The following is a 17,287-nucleotide window of genomic DNA, read 5'->3' on the forward strand; positions in this document are numbered from 1 at the left end:
AGCAGCTGCACCACCAACATAGAGCCCTTGCGCTCAAAATGTAATTGGAGGTTTTATTATAAAAATGGCACGAAACACACAAAAATCTCATCTTAAAAATAACTATGGGTTGCATTTGTTGCAAACAAGCCTTGAGCCCCCCTCCCTGTATGAAAGAGGCGTTAATGATCCAATTACTTAAATCAGGCGGGAATATATTTTAGAATTCCAATCGGATTGCGACCACTGCAAGTAGTGAGGGGGAAGAGAGTGTTCATCAAATATATGAGCTGCTGGAGAAAACGTAAGAAGAGAGGAATAGAAACCTTGCCATTATTATGGGCTGTTTCACTAACGTGCACCTTACCGCTGGTGTAAAAACAGAAACGTTTTATTTCCAAAACTCACTAGACTGCAGTTTGCAACGAGACTGCATGCGAGTAAATAATTCATAACAAAACTAGCTCCGAAAAGTATGCTGCAAATACTGAAATATGCACCTGAACATTCAATAACACCACTTATATAATTGGATGTATCTAAATATTTAACGTTCTGTAGGTCAACGTGTTCAATAATTAACATCTGCACTGAAACACGAATTGTGGTATTTTTATGCATCTGTTGAAATTGTCTGACAACTTGAAGTGTCTTTCAGTTTCGCCTTCCCTCTTATTTTAACCATGAGAAAAACTCAGCTACAAAATAATCCCGGGCCAGTTACAATAAACTTTATTTTCTTGGTTGGCACAGTTCTGTTCTCGGAGATCTGATGGGCACTTTAAAATATATATAACCACATATTCTACAATGGACTCTGCTGTTAAAGGCCAGCAGGGGACCGGCACAGTTATACTCAAAACAATCCCTGCCCCAAGCACCTGGCACCCACCGTGCCTTTATTTTAACAAAATTAGACATTTTACAGCTGTTCATCCGGTTTCTGGTGCTGTACTCACTGTTTCGGAATTGGTTTCCTCCGTTTTCTGCCCGCGTACATACACTCGCCCAGCGGAATCATGGTTTGAGACCTGCCAACAAGTTACAGGTGCTACTTTAGTCACTCGAGTTCAGTCCAAATTAAGTCTCTGCCACCGCAACCCCTTTAATATCTTGTTCTCTCTCAGTGATGCAGGCGTTAGTGTCACGTCAATATAAATTGCCCCATCCTTTAGTCCCCCATCAGCGACACGACAGGAAGCACAAACCAGCTTTAAAACTTTGCATTGTTGTTTTAAAAAATAGATACAGTAAATCGGACTACGTGTTGTCCGGGGCAACAGCCAATCTCGATTAAATCCCTGTGTGTAGCTAAACTGAGAGAGTTGGCTGTTAAAGCCATTGTATGTGTGTGATTGTGACATTCCTGCAGCAGGAATTCCCGGTTTTACCTGGGAGTTGCAGTTAATATCTATTTCTCCCGCCCCCTGAAACTGACCACTGACCTGGGTGCAATCGACATACCTGTTCCCACGGCGACCTTTGGCGGAGCTTCCAGCTGTGAATGCACCCGCACCCGCACAGGGACAGTACGAGTCGCTATCACAATGCACACCTCGCTGACCGTGCAGGAACAACCCGCCAAAGCGGGGTCTAAAAGTTGGTGCTCATCATCATTGGGGTTGGATTATGTAGCCCCCGGGTGATGGTTTTCCGGCACTGAATAACCCAACCGAGCAAGGCTCACTTCCTTATATTTCAGGTGCCGGATCCCTTTCAATGTCATCAGAAGCTTTGCACGCAATGTCATCCAAAACATCAACCAGAGTCGCGAGTGGGGAGAGAGAGAGAGAGAGAGAGCCCTCAAACTCTCACTCATCAACACACAGCACTGGGACTAAACACAACAAAACATTGAAACGATTAAGACAGCGACTATACAGCCGCCTTATCTCTTTGCTGTCTCGGCTGGTTTTGCAAATTTTAACATTTCAAACGATTGCTTTCGGCTCCAGGTTTGGACCGATGCCATTCGCTCCTGATTTATGATTTATCAGCCTGATTTTGTGGACTCTCATTGTGGTGGAGTGGGGTGGAAAGGGCGGCATTAACTGGTTAATAAGAAGGCGATCACTCGTCAAATCGCTGGACATAAGAATTATTAAAGGAAATAAAAACCTGTATCAATTCCTTACACTCCGGGGAAACCAAACTGACGATTATTATACCGCAAAACACCAGGAACTATTCGCCATAATAACGTAACTAATTCGCCATAATAACGTAACTAAACTGATATTGCACTAAACACTCGACAATCAGCATTACAGTCACAATCAGGTGACATTTAGCGTGACATGGACAATCTTTGTTTTACTAAACCGCAACATGGGAGTGAGCGTCTGCATTATTTAAGTTTGTAATTATTTCTGTTTTATGCAAAATGATTTGGGATTTTCTTTTAGCTGCAATAGTCTGGGTTTTGCTGTTATTTTCCTTGATTGCTCAACAGCTTTACTGAACTGGCCACTAACTCTCTTCCACCCTCTAATTTTGTCACACAACTTGTCCAACATCCCAGTGCTGGATGAACAGAAATGTGCTCCAATTAAATACTGGAAAGTGGGAAGACACATCACCAGCAATCTGTCCTGGTCCATCCACGTCGGAGCTACGACCAAGAAAGCACAACAGCACCTAGACTTCCTCAGGAAACTAAGGAAATTCAGCATGTCCACATTGACTCTTACCAATTTTTACAGATGCACCACAGAAAGCATCCTATCTGGCTGCATCACAGCCTGGTATGGCAACTGCTCGGCCCAAGACCGTTAGAGACTACAGGGTCGTGAACACAGCCCAGTCCATCACCCGAACCCGCCTCCCATCCATTGACTCTATCTACACTACCCGCTGCCTTGGCAAAGCGAACAGCATAATCAAAGACCCTCTCCCTCCCCAGGTTATTCACTCTTCCAACTTCTTCCATTGGGCAGGAGATACAAAAGTCTGAGAACACGCACTAACAGATGCAAAAACAGCTTCTTCCCCGCTGTTACCAGGCGGTTGAAGACCCTCTTATGGACTGAACTCATCTCATCACACATTTTCTCTACTGAGTAGTACAACACTTCTGTAATCTTCACCGATGGCTGTGTTTATGTATTTACATTCTGCATTTATTTATTTTTTTAATGTATGGAATGATCTCTGGACTGTACGCTGAACAATACTTTTCACTGTAACTCAGTACACGTGACAATGAAACAAATACAAATAGTCATTATCGCCATTCCTCTCCATCTAACCACAGTCGGAGGTTCAACTGGACTGTTTGTAACTTCAGCCTCCACCACCTCCCCCCCGTCCCACTCTCTCAGCCCAGAGCTCAGCTTCTGACTCCATGCTCACTCTCTCAACAACACAGCCAACATCCACTCCTATAATAGTGCCCATCTCCCTTCCTGCCTCAGCTTTGCTGCTGAAACCCTTATTGGTGACTTTGTTACCTCCATTCTGCACAATTCCAATAATTTCCTGACCCAGCTTCCATCTTCTTGAGCTCAAACCAAACTCTGATGCCCATGTCCTAACTCATACCAAGTACTGTTCACCTCTCGTTCCTTCTCCTTGTTGGGCAGTCCCTCTGGATTGAGGACGATTTGTTTCCACTTTGGGAAGATGGGTTATGTGTTGGCTGAATAGTCCAATCCTGGATCGGCAGACTCTGCCACAGGTTTGACAGGTGGTGTTTCAGGAGGTGGGTCGATGGGATGCTCTGGATTGTACGCTCTCCTTCCACTGTTTATACCTGGCCTCGTGGATGCCTTCATCGATGCTTCTTCTCCAGTTTGTGTTCTCTAAGGCAAACGATTCCCACGTGTCGATGGAGATTTTGCATTTATTTAGGGAGGCATTCAGAGTGTGCTTGTAGCGTTTCCTCTGCTCTCTCAGTGATCGCTTGCCGTTGCGGAGCTCGGAGTACAGCATTTGTTTTGGAAGTCTTGTGAAAGGCATGCGGGCAATATGGCCCACCCATCACAGCTGGTTGAGTGTGACCAGTGCCTCGATTCTGAGGATATTAGCCTGGGAGTGGATGCTCACATTGGTACTCCTTGCCCTGTCAGTGGATTTGCAGGCGTTTGCAGAGGCAATGTTGGCAAAATCTCTCCAGGGATTTGGATTTGTCTGCTGTACTTTATCCATGTTACTGATGCATATAGGAGGGCGGGGACCATGGCTGCTCTGTAGACCATGAGCTCGCTGTTGGATTTGAGGCCTTGATCTTCGAACACTGTTCCTCAGTATTCCGAAGACTGCACCAAGTACTATTCACCCATCACCCCTGTGCTCGCTGATCTACATTAACTCCAAATCCAGCATTATATCAATTTTCAAATTCTCACCAGTTTGTTCCGTTTCCCTGCCACCCACTCACCACACCTCCAACCGCCATGGCCTTACTTCTCCCAATCTGTAACTCCCCCACCCCCCTCCCCAAATCTGTGCTCCTCCTATTCGGGCCTATCATGCATGCACAATTTCAATGACTCCACTATCGAACTTCACTCGCCATGGCGCTAAGGGGAATGGTACCATTTGGCCCCGCCATTTTGCCGCCGTTTTTTTGGCGCTGAATTGGTTTGGCGCCGATTGTTTTGGCATTCAACGATTTGGCGCCGGATCTTAATTACCTACTTAATAACCACTTTTAAAACCAACATTTTAAATGTAGTTCTGTACCTAGTTTCACCAAAATTCCACCTAGTTCTGTAGCGCAACATACTCTTAGAATTTTACTCTAAAAATTTAAAAGTAGTTAAGTCTAATTTTACTTTACTGATTCTCATAAAAATTTATGAGAATCAGTAAAGTTTGCAGAAATGGCTGAAAGTATTTTAAGTAAGAAAGACAAACCTAAATTTTCTCACAGAATAAAGGTTTCGTATTTTTATCCTAGTTTAATTTAATCCATTTATTTACATGCTTTGGCGCCAAACCGTGGTGGGCCAAAAAAATGAGCGCCATAACAACTGAGCGCCAAAAAAACGGCGCCAAAAGATCGGGGCCAAAAAGGCGGCACCTAAAGCACCCGACCCAGCGCTAAGCACTGAAACCCTCAAGCTAGCCCCCTACCTCCCCCCTTTCAAGATGATCTCATTGACCATGATGTTCATTGCCTGTCGAATATCTCATGGCTTAGCATCAAATGCTGTCTGGTTGCAGTTTTCTGAAGTGCCTTGGGATCTTTTTCCACTATCTTAAAGGCTCCATATAAATGCTAAGCATGACTGCGGCTGAAAATCAGCAACCAACCTGGTCACATTCATCACAGCAAGCAAAAATGTTTAAAGTGGAGCAAAATGTTTGCAAACTATTCACTTGAACTAACTTTTTAAAAAAAAAAAGAGTAAAGTTACAGGAAAATGGAAAAACAACAAAAATCTTTTTTACTTCCTATTTTAAAAATAAATTTGGAGTACCCAATTATATATTTCCAATTAAGGGGCAAATTTAGCGGGGCCAATCCACCTAACCTTTGGGTTGTGGGGGTGAAACCCACACAGACAATGGGAGAATGTGCAAACTCCACATGGACAGTTGCCCAGGGCAGGGATCAAACCGGGTCCTCAGCGATCTTCTTTACTTCTAATTCCTGAAACTCTTTCCTTGATGCATTTAATTCAGAGTGCTGGTACTTCTTGGAGGAAACTGGAGAATATCACCCTCTGCTGGGCATATCCCTTAGTGCAATTTCAAAACAATTTGGGGCTGGTTTTAATGAAGATGAATGAAAATTTAAATTATTTTGCTATTTTCTTTTGGTTACAATATGCTGGCTAATGTGTTCCCTTCCCAAGTATTTGCTGAAGTCAATTGTAGTACCCATTCATCTGGACTGATGAGTACAGACCAGAGGTTGAATTTGGGATCTTAGTGCTCTGTAGCAGTCCCATGAGATAATTATAGAAGAGATGCACCATTTAACTCATTTATTGCCATCTATTCAGAGAGAGATACTAAGATTGCAACATTAGCTTGTTTCTACATACTTCCAAGATTTTTGCTGCCACTGCTCTAACTGGAAGTTGTTTTTTCCATGTGTCAATTACTCTGTTAAGTAGAATTTCCTGACGAATTTCCATTTGCAAGTTTAAGCCGATGCCTTCTTATTATATACTGCATTTTTATTTAAAGTAGAAAATTGACACTGAACCAAAGGAGGCAGATAGAGTGAAGGTAAAGCTCAACATGTTGTAACTGAATGGCAGAGCAGGTTAAAGGGCTGAATAGTTTTCTGTTTCTGTATCTTATATTCACTGTGAGCGCTTTACTAAATGACATTCGTGTGGTTCACATTCCTCTCCTGTGTCTATGCCTTATGTTTACCATTGAAAATGTTTGACTACCAATTTATATATTTTTTTGTGGATGATGCAGTGACCCACTATCTGAGAGCAAGTGGAAAGGGATGCAGATAGAGACTGATAATATCCAATATTGAATTTACAGTGGAGAAGGACATAATTCGGCCCATCAGGTCTGCACCGGCCCTTGGAAAGAGCACCCGACTTAAGCACACACCTCCACCCCATCCCTGTCACCCACTAACCCCACCTTACCTTGTGGACACTAAGGGGCAATTTAGCACAGCCAATCCACCTCACCTGCACATCTTTGGACAGTGGGAGGAAACCGGAGAACCCAAAAGGAAACCCACGCAGACATGGGGAGGAAGTGCAAACTCCACACACACACAGTAACCAGAGGCCAGAATTGAACCCGGGACCCTGGAGCTGTGAGGCAGCAGTGCTAACCACTGTGCCACTGTGCCGTCCAATATGTCTCTTCACAGATTTAGTCACAAGTGGGAGAAAGAGGCCGGGGAAACTCAGAGGGACATCACAGCCAGGACTCTCCTTGCCCACCTTCTGCTATAACAGGTCATTAGGATTGATTTAACTTCCCAAGCTTATTTCACTAGCACCACCCAGCCCCATTACTTCTGTAATTGGAACAGGAGCAGTCTTTTCAGTCCCTCGAAACTGTTCCACTATTTAGTGAGCTCTTGGCTTAACCGTACCTTAATCCCATCCACCTGCCTCTGGTTCTGTATCTTTTGAAACCCTTGGCTAGAAAAGATCCATCAATCCCAAGATTAATGTTTTGAGAGTGTAAGAGTTCTACACTTCTAACATCTTTCAGGTGAAGTGATTCTCACTTCCTTCCTGAATGGCTTTGCTCTATCTTTAAGGTTATGTCTGCTTAAACTAGCATCTCTTGCCAACGGTAAAAGTACTCTGTTCACACTCCAAAATCCTAAAAATCTCAATCAATTCACCCATAACTTTCTCTATTCCTTGAAATACAAGCCTAGCTGATGTAACCTCTGCATAATGTGAGCCCTGGTAACATTCTGGTGAATCTGCATTGCATGCCTTCCAATTCCTTTCAAAGATGTCGTGCCCTGGACTGTACACAACACACCAGATGTTGGCTAATGAAAGCTTTGTACAGCTGTGGCAAAAGCTTTTATAATTAGAGGGATAGAAGTTAACATCCCATTAATTTTGTACCTGACAATTACAGCTTAATGATCTCTGCACTAGGATCTCCAAATCTCTTTGGAGCTACACATTTTTTTTCCATCATTTCAATAATACCAAAATACTCAAACACATTTTTGAATGAAATCCATCTGCCACAGTTTTGCCCACTCACTTAATCTGTCAATGGCTCTTTTGTAATTTAATATTCCAATCTAACACCATCAACCTTTGTGCCGGTGGCAAATTTCGAATGAGGACTCTCTATTGTGTTATTCATGTCATTAATTGTGACTAGTTCAGGCCCAAACACAGATTCAGATCACTCCCTGCTTGGAATTCTTCACTCCAGACAGCAGTGGAGGCTAGTGGTCATTCAAAGCCAAGTTGGATGGATTTTTGCTCTTCAAGGGGGTAGGCAGAAAAGTAGAGTTCAGGCCATGATCAGATCAGCCATGATTTTTGAATGATGGAGCCGGCACACAGGGCTAAATGGCCTGCTTCTGCTTTTATTTGTGTTCTTATTCCACACTGTATCCAATCCGCACTGAAACCAATCACTATTTGTCGATGTACTTTGTCGATTATTCTTTTTGTCTACTATGTACGTACTGCATACGTTCTCTTGGCCACAGAAAAATACTTCTCACCGTACTTCGGTACATGTGACAATAAATCAATCAATTATTCAGGTACATACCTATATCCCTACTCTTCTACGGCCTAAACAATTTTCTAACCAAGTTAATCATTTGCCTTCAATCCCATATGTTTTAGATTTAGCTAGTAGTCTCTTACGAAATGCCCTCTGAAAGGCGATATAAACCATATCCACAGACATTCCCCTGTCTCCCACTTTCCCTCCCCCTAATTACATTAATTGGGCATGTCCTACCTGCTATCGAACTATATTGACTCACTCTAATTAGCTGAAAATGCAGTCATTGCCTTTAACTATCTAACTTTCCTACAATGGGTAGAAGACTAATAGGTCAATTTTCTGTTCTTTCTCTCTCTTTCACCTTTCTTAATATGTGTGCAATTGCACAACTAAAATCATAGGGTGCAATCCAACGGCCACTCTGTGCCTGAAAAGCAGCTCGCTGCAGCGCAGTGTGGCTGATAAAAGCTGGGAGACCCCCCTCCTGGGATCTACCCAACTCGCCACGTCTCACAAGATCCAATCTCATGAGACTTTGCGATGTAAATCCCGCCCATTGTGGCGGGATCACTTTGGCAAATCCGCACGTTAGAACGAGGCAGCTAGTCTCAATCTAATGTGCAGATTCCTGAGGTACTTGAGGGTTTGGGATTCACCCCCTTCACCTCGGAGAGCTCGGGTTTGCGCCGTTTAGCGTAGTCTCCACAAACAGAACGGCATTCATGGGGGGGGGGGGGTCTCGGGGAATCGGACACCCCCAGTTATGTGCCCTTGGGTAGTATGGTGTCTTGGCTCTGCTAGTATCATCTGGGGACCATGGCAGTGCCACTTGGATGCCAGCCTGGCACTGCCAAGGTGTCCAGATGGCACTTCCATACAGCATAGACACTACCTGGTTGGCAATACCAATTTAACTGCCAGGTTGACACTGCCAATGGTATGGACCATTTAAAAATGGTGTTCTGATCTCTCGCTACACTGGGGAGTTCCAGGCTCCACTGCGCATTTCCCGTTCAGGCCCCTTATACAAGGCGAGTCGCGTTGAATAGCCATCTGGTTCACGGCACTGCAAGTGCCAGGAAACACGCAGCTAAACGTGCTCGCTAGGGGACTTTGTTCCCTTTTGGTAGAATCATGCCCATAGAGTAATGCAGCACAGAAAAGGCCCTTCGAGCCATCGAATCTGTGCCGGTCAAAAACAGCCACCTAATTATTCTAATCCCATTTCCCAGCACCTGGCCTCTCGCCTCGTTTGCCTTGGGGTCGCAAGTGCACATCTACATACTTCTTTTTTTTTTTTTTTTTATAAATTTAGATTACCCAATTATTTTTTCCAATTAAGGGGCAATTTAGCGTGGCCAATCCACCTACTCTGCACATTTTTATTTGGGTTGTGGGGGCGAAACCCACGCAGACACGGGGAGAATGTGCAAACTCCACACGGACAGTGACCCAGAGCCGGGATCGAACCTGGGACCTCAGCGCCGTGAGGCGGTTGTGCTAACCACTAGGCCACCGTGCTGCCCACATCTACATACTTCTTAATATTAGGAGGGTCTCTGTCTTCATCCACCCTTTCAAACGGCAAGATCCAAACTCCCATCACCCTCTGGGTGAAAAAGATTTTCTTCATATCCCCTCTGAACCTCCTGCCCCTTAGCTTGAATCTATTTTCCCCCCCAGGCAATGATCCCTCCACCAAGGGGAAAAGTTTCTTCCCGTCTATCTATGCCCACAATTTTGTACATCTCAATCATGTCTCCTCTGCTCCAAGAAAAAAAAAGTCCAAGTCCATCCAATCTCTCTTCATAACTAAAACTCTCCAACCCAGGCAAAACCCTGGTAAATCTCCTCTGCACCCTTTCCAGTGTTAGCACATCCTTCCGGTAATGTGGATTACAGAACTGCACACAATACTCTAGCTGTGGCCAACCAACATTTTATACAGTTCCAGCATAACCTCCCTGCTCTTGAACTCTATGCCTTGACTAATAAACCCATGTGCCTTCTTAACCACTGTGTCCATCTGCTCTGTAGCTTAAGGGACTGGTGGACATACACACCAAGATCCCGCTGATCCTCAGGGCCTGCCATTTATCATGTATTCCTTTGCCTGGTTTGTCCTCCCCAAATGCATCACCTCTCACATATTTGGATTGAATTCTATTTGCCACTGATCAACTTACCTGAAAGCCTGTCTATATCGTCCTGTAAATCGAAGGCTATCCTCCTCACTATTTATCACCCCACCAATTTTTGTATCAACTACAAACTTATTGATCAACCCGCCTCTATTCATATCTAAATCATTTATATAAACCAAAAACAGCAAGGGCCCCAGCACAGATCCCTGTGGGACACCACTGGACATAGGTTCCCAGTCAGAAAAACATCCCTTGACTATCACCTTCTGCTTCCTGCCACTCAGCCAATTTTGGATCCAATTTGCCAAATTTCCTTGGATCCCATGGGCTCTTACCTTCGCTACCAGTCTCCCATGTGGGACTTTATCGAATGCCTTTCTGAAGTCCAAGCAGATTATGTCTAATGCATTTCCCTCATCTACCCACCTGATCAGCTCTTTGACAAATTCAATCACGTTGGTCAGTCATGACCTCTCCTTAACAAAACCATGCTGACTGTTCTGGATTAATCCTTGCCTCTCTAAATGCAGATTAATTTGGGGCGTGATTCTCCGCTCTCCACGCCGGGTGGGAGAATCGCTGGAGGGCCGGGCGAGTCACAACATGCCGCCTTGGCACCCCCCGCGATTCTCCCACCCCCCGCTCGGAGAATCAGCGCTCGCCGTTTTTTACGGCGAGCGGCGATTCTCCGGCCTGGGTGGGCCGAGCGGCCTGCTGTTCTTGACCTGTTCACGCCGGCGGCAACCACACCTGGTCGCTGCCATCGTGAACATGGCGCCAAAGACTCGTTTGTGGCTTGTGGGGGGCGGAGAGGGGAGTTAGCACCACGGCCGTGCTCGGGAGGGGACTGGCCCGCGATCGGTGCCCACCGATCGTCGGGCCGGCGTCTCAAAGGGACGCACTCTTTCCCCTCTGCCGTCCCGCAAGATCAAGCCGCCACGTCTTGCGGGGCAGCGGAGGGGAAGACGGCAACCGTGCATGCGCGGGTTGGAGCCGGCCAACCTGCGCATGCGCGGCTGACGTCACTCAAGCGCCACCACCGCGTCATTCTTGGCGCGCCGCTTTGACGCAAGCGTCAAGGCCCAGCGGCCGAGATTTAAGGAGCACCGCTCCTAGCCCCCTGGGGTGGGGTGGGGGGGGGGGGGGGTGAATAGGGTGCGAGAAGCAGCCTCCGAGGCCGTCGTGAAACTCTGCCGAGTTCACAACGGCCTTCCCGATGCCGCGCGGGAGCGGAGAATTCCGCCATTTTGGTGTCTCAAAATTGAAAAGGACAATCTCTGACTCAAAAGAGGTTTGAAAGATTATTTGAGGAAGAGAGAAGATCAAGATTATAGGAACTCATTTTCACAATCCTTACCAAGTGGTTTCAGCAGCACTGGCATGACAGCACACAGGGACAGGATATCAAAAAATAATGTTCGAAATTATACAGGGGCAATTCGAAAATAATCTTAATAAGTGACAAAAGAAGTGATATTACTCAGGTCTAATATTCCATCAGATAAAGGTGAGATGCTAGAGGACAGGCACATAGATAACATTAAAGGAGGCAAAGTTGGTGAAGACTTTGATGACGGTGCAGGAGCAAGGAGAGAAAATGAACAGGGTGGAGGAGGCATTGTTGCGACATAGCAACCACTTCACCTCAATGGGTGAGGAGCTGCGGAAGGTGGCAGAGATTAACAATGGGCTGAGAGCTAAGGTTGAAGACCTGAAGAACAGGTCACAAGGCACAATTTCAGGATCGTGGGTGCGCCTGAGGGGTTGGTTGGAGGGCCCCAAGGCCAACAGAGTACTTCGCCAAGATGTTGACAAAGTTGATGGGGGAGGTGTGGACCCCTCACATTGCGAATTAGACAGGGCCCACCGGTTTCTCTGGCCAAAACCAAGAACGATTAAACCGCCGAGAGCTGTGGTCATCTGTTACCACAATTTTCAAGTGAAGGAGAAGGTTTTGAGGCGGGAAAAGCAAAAGCAGGAGGTGGAGTGGGACTGCAACGGTATACGTTCATACCAGGATCTGACGACAGAGCTGGCGAGAAGACGGGCAGCCTTCGGTCAGGATAACACAGCATCGTAGGAACGCAACATGTGGTTTAGTGTGTTCTACCTGTGGAAGCTAAGGGTCATGGACACGGGCAGGGACAACTGCTCTGAGACAGCGGTGGAGGCATTTGTGAAGGCAGAAGGCCTGGGACTGGAAGGAGTTTGGACTTTGATGTTTTTGACTGGGTTTTTCCTTTATTTTGTTCTTTCCCTTTATGGATAGAACATAGAACATAGAACAGTACAGCACAGAACAGGCCCTTCGGCCCTCGATGTTGTGCCGAGCCATGATCACCCTACTTAAACCCACGTAACCCAACAATCCCCCCATTAACCTTACACTACGGGCAATTTAGCATGGCCAATCCACCTAACCCGCACATCTTTGGACTGTGGGAGGAAACCGGAGCACCCGGAGGAAACCCACGCACACACGGGGAGGACGTGCAGACTCCACACAGACAGTGACCCAGCCGGGAATCGAACCTGGGACCCTGGAGCTGTGAAGCATTGATGCTAACCACCATGCTACCGTGTTGTGGTTAACTGTTTGCTGTAAAATATGTTTGGGCTGGGGTGGTTTGGGGAGGGCGGCTGGGATTTATGGTTAGTTGGGTTTTGGGACTTGTTTGGCTGTAGGTTGGTGTGTATTATTGATGTGGAGCAGGGGGATCTGGCAGGGCCCACCACACTAGCAAGTACAATTTTGGCCAAGAAAGGGATCAAGGTGGGGGGTGGGGAAGACGTGGAGGGGCCACGGTCATTGGAACCTGTATGGGTGGGTTTCAATGGGTCTGGAAGGTGTGAATGGGGGGAAATGGGGATGATACTGGGCGAGACATTTTCATGACGATGTGGTTAGGGGGTTTTTGGTAAGGGGGGTGACTAGGGCTGGAGCTGGGTCTTGCCTGCCAGGCGGGTCCTGAGAATGGTCAAAGTGAATAAGATGGACGGGGAGGTGGTGAGAGACCCCCGGTCAGAGTGGTGACGTGGAACATGCGAGGGTTGAGGGTTCCAGTGAAGAGAATGCATGTTTTCTCGCTCTTGAAGGGCCTGAAAGCGGATGTGGTGGGTGGTGATACAGGAGACCCATCGAAGGATAAAGGACCGAATGAGACGGAGGAAGGGCTGGTTGAGCCAGGTGTTTCATTTGGGCTTTGATAGCAGGGCCGGGGGTTGGCGGTACTGTTGGGTAAATGGGCGAGGTTCCAGATGGGGAAGGGAGTGACGGATCGGGGGGAACCGTGATAGTGACGGGTGCATTGGAAGAGCAGCTGGTGGTGCTGGTTAGCGTGTTTGCCCCAAACTGGGGGGTTGGGCTTAATGGCCAGGTACATGAAGGAGATGGGGGGGGGGGGGGGGGTGGATCCGTGGATGTTTTTAAAGGGGGTAGGGGGTGGCGTTGGGGTTGTGTTTATTTTTTTTTTTTTTAAGGTGAAGTTTGCTCGTGGTCGGCATGGTGGCACAGTGGTTAGCATTGCTGACTCTCAGCACCAGGAACCCGGGTTTGATTCTAGTCTTGGGGTCACTGTGTGGAGTTTGCATGTTCGCCCTATGTCTGTGTGGGTTTCCTCCAGGTGTTGATTGATCCAGAAGGTGAGATTGCAGGGGGTTTGGGGTAGAATACTGGATTGGATTGAGGATTGGCTGACTGACAGAAAGCAGTGTGTTGGGTCCAATGGGTTCTTGTCTGGATGGTGAACTGTAACTGTGGGGTGCAGCAGGGTTCAGTGCTTGACCTCAACTGTTTACAATCTATATAAATGATCTGCAAGCAGAGACACAGCATAACAGCGGATGATGCTAAAATAGGTGGGAAAGCAGGCAGTGTAGAGGAGATATTTTACAGATATTTTGCATATAGATGGGCTAGGTTGGCAAAGAGTTAATGTGGATAAGTTGGAGATTAGCCATTTTGGCCAAAAAAGTAGTCATGCTAATTATCCAAATGGAAAGCAGATTCAAAATGCAGAAGGGTGTCTTGTTCTTGAAACACAGAAAGTCAGTATGCAGATACAAAATGTAATAAGATTTATTGCAAAAGGACTGGAAAATTAGAGGTATTGTTGCAATTGTAAAGGGTGTTGGTGAAACCATATCTAGAGTATTGTGTCCCTTAGAAGCAGTTCAGAGGAGGATCAGAAGATTGATTCCGGGGATGAAAAGGTAGGCATACAAGGAGAGATTAAACAGTTTGGGTTTATACTCGCTGGAGTTTAGAAGGACGAGAGGGAATCTGATCGAGGTATACAAAATACTAAAAGGGATTGATAAAGTAAATGTAGACCAAATGTTCCCCCTTCTGGGGCAGTCTAAAACAAGAGGTGACAGATACGTGTTGAGAGGCAGAGTTTTAAAAGGGAGATGAGGAGGAACTGCTTCTCGCAGAGGGTGGTGAATTTGTGGAACTCACTGCCCCATTGTGCGGTGGAGTCTGAATTATTTCAAGAGGGAGATATATATATTTTGGATTTAAAATATATTTCTGGATTTAAAAAACAGGTTAAAAAGGGATACGGGGAACAGATAGGGAGGCTTTGAGACCAGGAGGAGATCAGCCATGAGCTGATCGAGCTTGCTCCGCCATTCAAAGGGCCGAATTGACTACTGCTGCTCCTAATTCCTATGCTGCAAATCCCTAATGAAAAAAAAGATAAAACATCTGGAATAAAAGGGAAAGGTCTTGCTTGACCAACCTTGAGGTGACAAAAAAATACATACAAGAGTGATGTAATTTCTATAGATTTCAAAAAGACCTTTAATAAGGTGCCACACAATGGACATTAGTGCAAACTGAGTTTGTCGTGGAAATTATATTAGACGGAGACTTTGAGCTTCGTTTCAGGAGTTTATTAACACACAATCGTGGAGAGCCTTCAATAGTCAATAGCAGTCACCCGTGCTCTGACTTACAGCAGTTCAGAGCCTATCTTTATACACCAAAATAAACAACTTTTCGTGCAAAACAGCATCTGATCTGGCCACGACTATACTAGACAACCTTGGGAATATGACTATCGTCTCTTTGTTCATTATCTGTTAACCGATTTATGATGACATTTTACTTTACCCATCATCTTAAGACATTGCTAAGTGTTAAAATATAGTCAAGCAAACCCAATATGCTTTAGCTTTTACAATATCCCGCGCAACAGTTTAAACAGTAACCATACAACAATTATTATAAGGGCAATTATAATCCAGAATACAATTTTCGGTCCCAACGTTCTTAACCACCCAAACCCAAAGTCCCATCCTTCACCTTCATGTAACTTTGCTGCTTCTTTATGAATGTGATCAACCAGATTATCAATTTTTTCTGAGTTTCCTGGGATGTATGTGCAACATTCATTTCCAATAAGGGCACAAGTGCCTCCCTTTTCAGCCAACAAGAAATCAAGGGCCATTCTATTCTGCAGGCCAACTGTTCTTCTAGCAACCTTCTCAGCTTCTATCTGTTTAATAGCCTCTGCAGTTTCATTTGCTACCTGCTCAAGGATATCCCGTAGTTCGTATCTATTAGTTACTACTCCTAATGGTGGTATCATTGTTCCCATCATTTGTGCCCATCGTTTTGTCCTGTGATGGGGATGATCTTGCAATTGCTGGACATGATGCACATAACGGACTATGTATCCCAAATAACAGGAGCCGTGCCAATTTTCTGGTAACCAAGGATACGCCTTATGGCCACAGATAAAAAACATGCCATTATATGTGGTCAGGTTTCCTTTTCTATCAGTCATCATTAGTCTAGTTGGTCCCCTTTCCAAGAGCCTCCACTAGTTTGGTTTTCAATTACTGACCAATCAGAGGTGAATATTCCTTTAGCTGTGATGTTGTTTATGGGGGGGGTTGCCAATTCAAGGTCTGATTACACTGACTCGTGCCTACTAGATGAGTTCCATTTGTTTTTGGTTTCTTAAAGCTTGTACCTCCTTTTGGGACTCCAGCGTGATTGGGAAGGATCAAACAGAGAGGTCTACGTGTTACCTTAAACCGCGGCCACCACCACCCCTCAAACCTATTCATATCGTATCCAGCTAATTTCCATTCTAACATATCCGGTAAATCTTCATCATGTCCTGTACTAATTCTTCTTAGAGCCCATTCTGCTATCTCCTTACTGGTGAATGGGATAGGTCGCACAGGGATGCCTTCCCCCGAGCATCTGGGAATTTGCGTACAAACCCAACAACTGGATTTATTTACCAACACGGCGTACAAGTAAGACATGTATATTAAGGTGTTAGCATTCAGTTCACTTCCTACGTGATGTTTGTATACTATGATAACATACAAGGACAGTAGCATCTTCTTCCCTCGAGGTCAGCGTTTTTCTAGTATTCTCAGTTCTGTATGATGTAATTTACACCGAGTTGCGTGGATCCAATCTGACTTTTCTTTTACTTTAATGGCTGTTAGGATTGTTAGCAGCATTTGGTAGGGTCCTTTCCACCTAGGAGAAAAATAATCTTTGTTTAATGCTTTCACATAATACTTCATCTCCAGGTTTAAAGGGGTGTGTATTTCCCTGTTTTGGTTGCATCCGAGCCTCTTTCGTACTCTTTCATGTATTTTTCCAGTGGTTTTGCATATGGTTTGGGCATACTTTAAGTGATGCCTCATTTGTCCATATTAAGGCTACTGCCGCTGGATGTATTGGGGGTTTTTGTTCCAGTTATTGTGGGCCGTCCCATTAATATCTCATACGGGGTTAAGCCTGTATTGCGATTTTTCGGATTTCTCAGGGCATACTTTAATATGGGTATGGTATCTGGCCATAGAAGCCCATTTTGTTACTACTGTTTTATATCGCCCTTTCCACCATTCCTGAGGATTGTGGCTGATATGGTATTATTATGGGCCAGGGCTTCGAGAACACCAAAGTATATCACGGAGTTCACCTGACCTACACTTGATTTTGGTTATGAGGAGTACAGGGACCCACTTTCCAGGTGTGATGCAAC

The 17,287-nt window shown here is 45.5% G+C and overlaps 1 protein-coding gene across 2 annotated transcripts in view; it reads right to left on the reverse strand.

Annotated features, from left to right (window-relative positions):
• The window catches only part of LOC119965876 (aryl hydrocarbon receptor repressor-like), a 253,068-nt gene extending 251,332 nt beyond the window's left edge, over nucleotides 1-1,736 (reverse strand). Inside the window, exons 1-2 of one of the 2 annotated variants that reach the window (XM_038796824.1) lie at nucleotides 1,444-1,736; nucleotides 939-1,010 (exon numbers count right to left, since the gene is read on the reverse strand). In XM_038796824.1, coding sequence (XP_038652752.1) covers nucleotides 939-1,000 — 62 coding nt within the window. In that variant the 5' untranslated portion in view covers nucleotides 1,001-1,010; nucleotides 1,444-1,736. Of the gene's footprint in view, nucleotides 1-938; nucleotides 1,041-1,443 lie in introns of those variants that run through there. The other variant, XM_038796825.1, reaches the window with a different exon arrangement.
• Nucleotides 1,737-17,287: the final 15,551 nt, after the last annotated feature.

This window comes from Scyliorhinus canicula, chromosome 5 (assembly GCF_902713615.1).
Source record: "Scyliorhinus canicula chromosome 5, sScyCan1.1, whole genome shotgun sequence".
NCBI lineage: Eukaryota > Metazoa > Chordata > Chondrichthyes > Carcharhiniformes > Scyliorhinidae > Scyliorhinus > Scyliorhinus canicula.